The 8,275-nt window shown below is 38.2% G+C and overlaps 1 protein-coding gene across 1 annotated transcript in view; it reads left to right on the top strand.

The window, feature by feature from the left end:
• Window positions 1-2,911: 2,911 nt before the first annotated feature.
• pecam1a (platelet and endothelial cell adhesion molecule 1a) overlaps window positions 2,912-8,275 on the top strand; it is a 19,808-nt gene continuing 14,444 nt past the window's right edge. Inside the window, exon 1 of the mRNA XM_016556145.1 lies at window positions 2,912-2,921. Coding sequence (XP_016411631.1) covers window positions 2,912-2,921 — 10 coding nt within the window. The remainder of the gene's footprint in view (window positions 2,922-8,275) is intronic.

The raw sequence follows: 8,275 nt of genomic DNA, 5'->3' as shown, positions 1-8,275 counted from the left end.
TCGTGAAGCACCTTTATTTTTAAGAGTTTCCATACTATAGAAGTGAAAAGTTTAGTCACATTCTTCAAAATACAAAAAAAACCAAGTGACTTGGTTGTCACCAGAAAGCAAGACAGTTTCCAGTTCAAGCCTAGACTGAACCAGGAGACCTTTCTCTCTTTGTGAAGTTTTCATATTCTCCGTGTGTTGGTTTTCCCCATAATCCAAAGACATGCAGGACATGTGAATTGGAGACTGTAATTTGCCATTAGGTGCATTTGCAGGTGGGATGCATTTGGAATTTCTAGACGGGGCCTTGGTCTCGGTAGAAATCACGTCCTAATGGAGGCCAACTGTCCAACTGGCCATACATCCAGGGTGTTCCCCTGCCTACACCCTAAAAACACTGAGACAGGCTTCTGTGTTCCTGTGACCCTCCAAGCAGTTTGGAAAATAAAAGGATGTCAAAAGTAATCAGAGCAGTCTTGACATACTCAGCTATTATTTAATAGCATCCTATCCAGTAAGCCAGTGAAATGCAGCTATAGGGATTTACTCATTGTATAATGCAGAACGATTTTCCCCCTCACTCGTCTCGGATGGAGTGGCCAATTTCACAGTCACGCAGAGGCAGCTGATGGGCGGCATTGCTTTTCTCGCGCTGATGTCATTATTGATTTGTGAGTGGGCTTTCCCAGCTTTCCTTGGCTCTGTGGTGGAGCAGCTCATTTTTATGAAGATGTGGACAGAAGAGAGAGAGTTATCGAGTTTTGCGTGATTAGTGGGGGAGTCCGTGGGTCCCTGGCCTGTATTCAGACTACTTACACAATCGACCTCCAAATCTACCCTCAGATGATGAGAGCATGCCTGAGTTTGACAAGTATCAGAACTACAAATGAGAATCCCTCAATCAGTGTAAAGATGAAACACAGTCAGAGTATTTTAGTATATTTAGCAGGCAATCAGGAACCGGTAATGAAAACAAACATTAAGAAAATCATTCAGTTACATTTCTTTATCAGTCCAATTCTGAGCAAAGAAAAAAACTGTTCTCAATTCTTCTTTCTATTAATGATTGCAATATGCGGTCATTGGGTTGATGCAATGCTGTTACAACATTACATCCAAAGTGTTTGCCTGTGAGACAGATACACAACACAGTATTCGGTTTTAGGCTGACATTTCAAAGAAACTAAAAAATATAGTGTTGCATATTTAGAGCAGCACTTTTTTATGGCAGATAAAGGTAGAGACATTTGAATTTCAGTGCAATAGCTTTCAGAGCAGCTTCTTGTGAAGTTTTACATCACTCTGATACTGATAAAGGGCTACGTGATGACATCTTGCAACTCTTGGTAAGTACTGAAATAGCAACAGATGGGAAGGCAATGAACACTACAACTCTCTCCACAGCTGATTTTTTTTTCTTTTTTCATTTTTTATTTGTTTGTGCTGTGGCATCACCCAAGTGTGGCTGCAAAACTTTTGGAATCGCCTTCATTAGGCCACAAGTGTTTCTAAGTCAGAAAAGTACACAGAGGCACACTAAAGATAAAGAATAAAAAGGAGCAGCAAAAAGGACCATTGACTTCCTGAGACATGTCTCAAAATATCTTCTTTCATTTTCCATCAATCCCTTTAAAGAATCTATATTCCATATGAGCCAGTAACTACAGGTGCATCTCAATAAATTAGAATGGCGTGGAAAAGTTCATTTATTTCAGTAATTCAACTCAAATTGTGAAACTCGTGTATACTCGTGTACTGAAGTAGCTTAAGTCTTTGGTTCTTTTAATTGTCACAATTAAAAGAACCAAAGACTTAAACTACTTCAGTCTGTGTGCATTGAATTTATTTAATACACGAGTTTCACAATTTGAGTTGAATTACTGAAATAAATGAACTTTTCCACGACATTCTAATTTATTGAGATGTACCTGTATATTCAGAGTCTTCTGAAGTCATGCAGTAGGTTTATGTGGAGGGGGAGAACAAAACTGAAGTCTTGTATTTTAATTTTTGCCATAAATTTCAAATCCCATTCTCTATTCAGAACTGGCTCGTCACATTCCATTACAAAATACATCACACCTAGCATGAGCCAACAATGTGCAATTTTTGATTCTAAACACAAATTAGATTTTTAGAGCTCTCGAAAAGAATGATCATGAGTGAATAATGATTGTGTGTGTGTGTGTGTGTGTGTGTGTGATTTTTGCTGCTCTTATCCTTGCAAAGTAAAAGAACATGAAAATATCTGCATAATGCTGCCTTCAGATTTAGGTTATGGCTCTCAGAACCTACAAGTGTGTGTGTTTAAAGACTCTGTAGAGATGTTCTAGTGGGCTTTTGTCCATTAAATACTGCTTGCAAAGATTTTATGGTAATGTTCTGTGATCAGCGTTGAGGCTGAGAGCAGTGTGTAGAGATGATGGGGCAATGGGGAAAACCGTGGGTCAGCGAATCTGGAAAGTTGTATCAAAAACCAATCGGTCCTGAGACCTTGATGGCATCGTTATCACCATTGTTGGGGTATAAACATTCATTAACATACAGTATAAATTGACATTTAAAGGTGCAGTGTGTAATTTCTGCAACTTTAATGGCACCAAACTGAACTGCAGCAATAATGATAGTTTTGAAAAAGGCTTTGCTTGAGCCAGAAGTTCAATGTCGATCTGGTAAATGCAACTCCATTATGGGAGCAAAAAGTATCTTTCTCCATTGATGGCCATTGAATAGCATGTAAATATTTCATTATATTACGATAGATGTTTTAGCAGTGCCCATTTTGAAGTGCTCTTAGCAGCATAAAATAGACTTATCTTTCCCTGCCTGCTGCAATTGACGTCACAGAACAGTACAGACTAATGCTGCCTTCAAGTGCGCCCAGAAAACTCGTACCTCCAAGTGTCCATTATAACGACATGTCATGCATTCAGGTTAGAAACATAACATGGAAGTAACCTAAACAAATCCAAAAATATATTATGAACAAAAAAAACTATATATGGATTCCAAATTATGACAAATATTCACTTGTCACTTATTTATACATGGTACCACAATTAAATGTTCCATAAAGCATTTAAGGTCCAATTCTTGCCATTAAAAAACCATTAACTGCAAATTTTGCTGCTTATTAATAATTAGTAAGGTAGTTGTTAAGTTTAGGTATTGGGTAGGGATGTAGAATATGGTCATGCAGAATATGTGCTTTATAAGTACTAATAACGAGCCAATATGTTAATAATAGGCATGCTAATAAGCAACCAGTGTTAATTTCGTTGACAAATAATTTTCGTCAACAACATTTTTTTCACCGACGACAACGAGACGATAACAAACTATAAAAATATTTTGAATGACAAAAACTATGACGTAAATCTATTGACATTTTCGTAAAAACGAGACGAAAATGTTAGGGAGGGACGATTTGGGAAGAGATTCATTCAGAACGAATCTGCTGCATAGTTTACTGTAGATTTAGACGACTAAAATCGTATAATATTTAGTCGACTAAAACTAGACTAAAACTAAAAACAATTCAGATGACTCAAATATGACTAAAACTAAATGGCATTTTAGTCAAAAGACTATGACTAAAACTAAATCTAAATTTGCTGTCAAAATAAACACTGTAAGCAACTAGTTAATAGTGAGAATTGTTCCCATACTAAAGTGTTACCATAGTTTCTATATAGATTATTATCAGTGTTTCCGCCATGTTTCAAATCAACATGCATCTTCCAACATCACAACTCAGCAACTCATGAATCATCCATAATTCAGAGTTTCCCACTTGTAAATACGACTTAATTTGGCCGATCTTGTGCTTAGAGCTCGTAATTACGATATTTCCAATCCCACTTAAAAGGCACAATAGTGCCATCAGCCAATCAATAAATACTATCCTCATGTCAAATCTAATGCTTTCAGGGGATCCTGCACCAGCCGAACAAGTGCTATTGAGTTAATGTGAATGACAATGGAAAGCCTCCATAACTTCGCTTGGCGACTCAAAGCATCCAATGTGTCTGCAACCCATGTACACACTTTTTTGTTGAGTTGGCTGCGCAAATCCTGACTCAACACACTGTGTCAGTTCTCCCCAGCAACTGGCAGAGTAAAAGAAGCGGTCATCTAAAAACCGCTCATGTCATGTATTATTGATGAACGACAGAAGGGAAGATAGAGAGAGAGAAAAAAAAGGAGGATACGAACACGGGATGCACTCAGAGGCATTTCACACTGCACTTAACTGCGGGTTATCGTCATTCTAAACCCTGCTTTTAACCCTATGTAGAGGAAGGTTTCACACTTGTAAATTGGAATGGAGGTTAGCAGCACTCTTATGAAACCTCGCTCTGGAGTTTAGCACTGTGAAATGATGCCGTGATTAAAATATTCTGGCTAGATGTTTAGCAACAGACAACCCAATCAGAAATTGAAAGCACGTGTCTCATGCATCACGAGCTTTGTAAAATCACACAAACCCAGCATGCTGTAAACAGCCAAGAATGTTATGTGGCAACATTTTTCACAGATGCAAATGTACAAGACAAGTCATTGTTTAAACCAACTGCACACTTTTGTTTCTAAGTGACATCTGTGCTTCCTTACTCTTTCATGAAGGACAGCAGTCTGGATGAGGACAGCATTCCCGCTCACCAGGACAAAGCACACCATTTTGAAAAATCAAGAGTAAAACGCTGCACTAGATGCGACTTCATGGAGTGTAAAATTATGAGTGTACTTTCTCCTGTGAGTTGAATATCTCTGATCTGTTCCTGCTGTCGCAATTACAATGCGAGTTATCATCTGTAGCTCTGTCCCAAATGACACCCTAAGACATTGAGGTTTTCACCCAAGTTTCCTGATATAATGCAGCTTTGATTGCCGGGTAGAAGTCTGCTGCACCCTTCGGATCCTAAAATGTCAAATGGCACACCCTACAGTCTTGACTTATATGCACATAATATTAAGAACATACACTCTATAAAAATAGTGACCAAAGTGACAAAAGTTGTACCTTTTGTACTTTAAAGGTACTGGGCCAGAATGTTTTCAAAAGCTACACATTTGTATCTTATTTATACCTATACTGGTACCTTAAAGATATACACATTATTATGTAAAATGTACATGTTAGTACATTTTGAAAAGGTTCCGCCCCAGTGACAGCTTTGTATGAAGGAATTTTCCGTATGGATTTTTCACAGGTGTTTTATACATATTTTTAACTATGCCTTGCATTGTGCTATGTTTTAGAGTTGAGGGAAATGTCCATGAACTTAACGGAAAATGTAATGGTGTAATTTTCTGCCAGGACATTATCTGTTTTCCTACAGATTTGTTCTTTCCGTGTATTATTTACCATAACTATTTTTTTACATTCACTGAATTGCAATTCATTGTACTTTCTAAATACTCATCAGAGATCATGAGAATAATTCCAGTTATTTCATTATATGGACAGCAATAGTTTTACCTATCTCTTGTTGGTCACAGAGCCTTTTTTCCGAAGTAATTTAAATCCAGTGGGAAAATCCTGTTGGGTTTCTGTCAAGGGATGATGTTAACTTCAGGATTGAAAGTTACAAAACAAAATCCTACAAAAAAATATAATATAATGTAAAACCTTAAAATGAACTTTAAATGAAGTTTTGTTGTTCATGTGAGCACACTCCTAAAGTGCATTAAAAACACTAAAAACTTTAAAAAGATGATAAATGACCTGATGAATGTATGAAATGAGTACAGTCACTCCTGAATTAAATTAAACATCCTATGGGGGCTTGTTTAAAATCCTATAATGCAGAGTCAATATAAGAAATTCTCACTAAATCCCTATCATTTTAATTTCTTTCTTCCTTTCCCCACAGGATGAATTTAGATTGGATTTATCACTTTAATATAAGGTGGCTGATAATAGCGTGAGATCAGCTAGTGTTCTAGAATCAAAATCATGGTTCATCTACACCTGACACAGATAGCTATAAAAGCATGTCTTTAATTGTTTTTGCCCATCATTCCACAGTCACGTGCGAGGACATTTGGACAGCCACCGCAGAATGACCTAGATTTCACAGATTAAGCGAATGTAAGCGACTGCCTTTAGCATAGACACCCGTCTGCAGCGAAAACCAGAGACCTGTCACGTCTGGCGCATGTCGCTGTCTTCATTGTCCCCTTTGTCAAAAACAAAATGCACCTGTCACCTCATTCGATTTAGCCAAATATTACATCTCATGGCTGTCACTGGCAAAGCATTGTCAATTCAATTTCTCGCGTCATGCCCCAAAGGAAAGTGGCAGCTGTGGTTTGCTAGCTGCATTGTAAACTTCAAATTCCTTACAAATCTGCCATAACAAATCAAGGAATTACTAGCTGCTCATGCTATAAGTGAGAAAATAGCTGAAATAATAATGCAAAGCATAATGGTAAATTCAAGTACCATGTGTGAGTTATCGGCTGCCGTTTAGTCTTATTTAACTTGCTTTTTAATGTTGGTGTTGAAACATTTATCCACACTCCAGTTTGTTTTCCCACATGCAGCTTGTTACCTTGGCGCTCTTTGCCGCTATGACAGCCATTATTAAGACCCTGAGTGATTTTTATGACTCCGCTCTGTGCTGGAAAAGGAGCCGCTCTCTCTTACGGGTCGACCCAGGCAGCGCAGGCACTGCAGCTTCAGGGAGAACCATTAATCAGGACCCTCAAAGCACGACCCCTCTGTCAAGACAGCTCTGCCAGGACCTAAAATAAATCAAGCCTGCACTTTAATACAGGAGTTGTTACAATACTAAATTTGTGTTGCTTCAAACCGTCTGCAAAATCGTTATTTCCTTGCTGCTTATAGCTAACCATCTACGGATCATTAGATGTGAGGAGCCAAATGTAAAACAAAGGCTCTGTTCCATAACATAGTGAAAGTATTTTAAGGCATCGTAGGTGTGTTCCTGACACAAAGCATGTTTCAAAAAAAGGTATAACTCACATTATTATGATGTCTTGTAAAATCTTATGCATTGTTAGAAAAGGCATTCCAATAATGCTAAATTGGGCATGCTTTATTTACCACGAAATGCAATTTGTGCTGTGGAAATGTAATGTGCGGAAAAGTGTGAGTAAGAAAGGAACAGTTTGCTGTGGAAAAAATGTGCAGAAAGGTAAGATGCATAGCATAAAGTTAAGGAAAAGTGTGGTAATGGTAAGGTAAGGAAAGGAAAGGAAAGGAAAATACAGGACAGCACAGAAAAGGACAGGACATAGGAAAGAGTTAAGTTTATTTAAAGAAAGGAAAGGAAAGGAAAGGAAAGGACATAGGAAAGAGTTAAAGGAGCAATAGGTGATTGTCTTCAGAAACATTTTTTGTTATGCTGGTTGAAAGTCTCTTCACATCCCGATAGCAATCATTAAGTTAAGTGGTCTAAATGTATTTGTCTGTATTTATATATTCTGTGGAAGGTGTAGGATCAAGAAATGTTCGTCTAATCAAAACGTTCGGTCCGAGCGTTTTAATATGCTTTCCTACCTGCTTGTCAACGTATGTATTAGCATACCTCTGCGCACCCAGTTTGCGCAGACAGGATACTCATCAGCGCGTTCCCGCACGCTGTGCAGACAGAGCGAGGATGGCAGGCAAACATCAACAAGCCGATCTTCCTTCCTGGTATTGTAGTGCTTTTAAAGATTTCTCACCTGTGAATGACACATGATGTAGCCCAGCGGTTAATCCAGTCCTCGCGCCAGCTCGTTAGAAGTGAGCTACGTGCATGAACTGTGTTCCGATCGATATGATCCCTACACAGTGTTCATTGCTCCCTACTCCCTGAGCGGGGTAAATCCGTTGAAGTTTACTTCACTTCGGAACATGGGCTGGAATTGGGAACCTGGTGTTGCCTATTGTAGTAATGTTGTCTCTGGTCTGTGAGTGTAAATGCGTTCAGGGGGCGTGGCTTTGGACGGCGATTGCAGGAAGGGTGGGACGTTCGCTTTCAGTGCTATCAGGCTAAAGTTAGCATTTTCCAAGATCTCCTATTGTACCTTTAAGTTAAGTTAAGTTAAGTTAAGTTAAGTTAAGTTAAGTTGCGTTGCGTTAAGGAACTGAAATGAAATGAAAGGAAAATACAGGAAAATACAGGAAAGGAAAGGAAAGGAAAGGAAAGGAAAAGAAAGGAAAGGAAAGAGTTAAGTTAAGTTAAGTTAAGTTAAGTTAAGTTAAGTTAAGTTAAGTTAAGTTAAGTTAAGTTAAGTTAAGTTAAGTTAAGTTAAGTTAAGTTAAGTTAAGTTA

Source organism: Sinocyclocheilus rhinocerous, unplaced genomic scaffold, assembly GCF_001515625.1.
Source record: "Sinocyclocheilus rhinocerous isolate Xijiao unplaced genomic scaffold, SAMN03320098_v1.1 scaffold647, whole genome shotgun sequence".
Taxonomy (NCBI): Eukaryota; Metazoa; Chordata; class Actinopteri; order Cypriniformes; family Cyprinidae; genus Sinocyclocheilus; species Sinocyclocheilus rhinocerous.
Note: the sequence above shows the minus strand (reverse complement) of the source record. Positions and strands in the feature narration are given on the sequence as shown.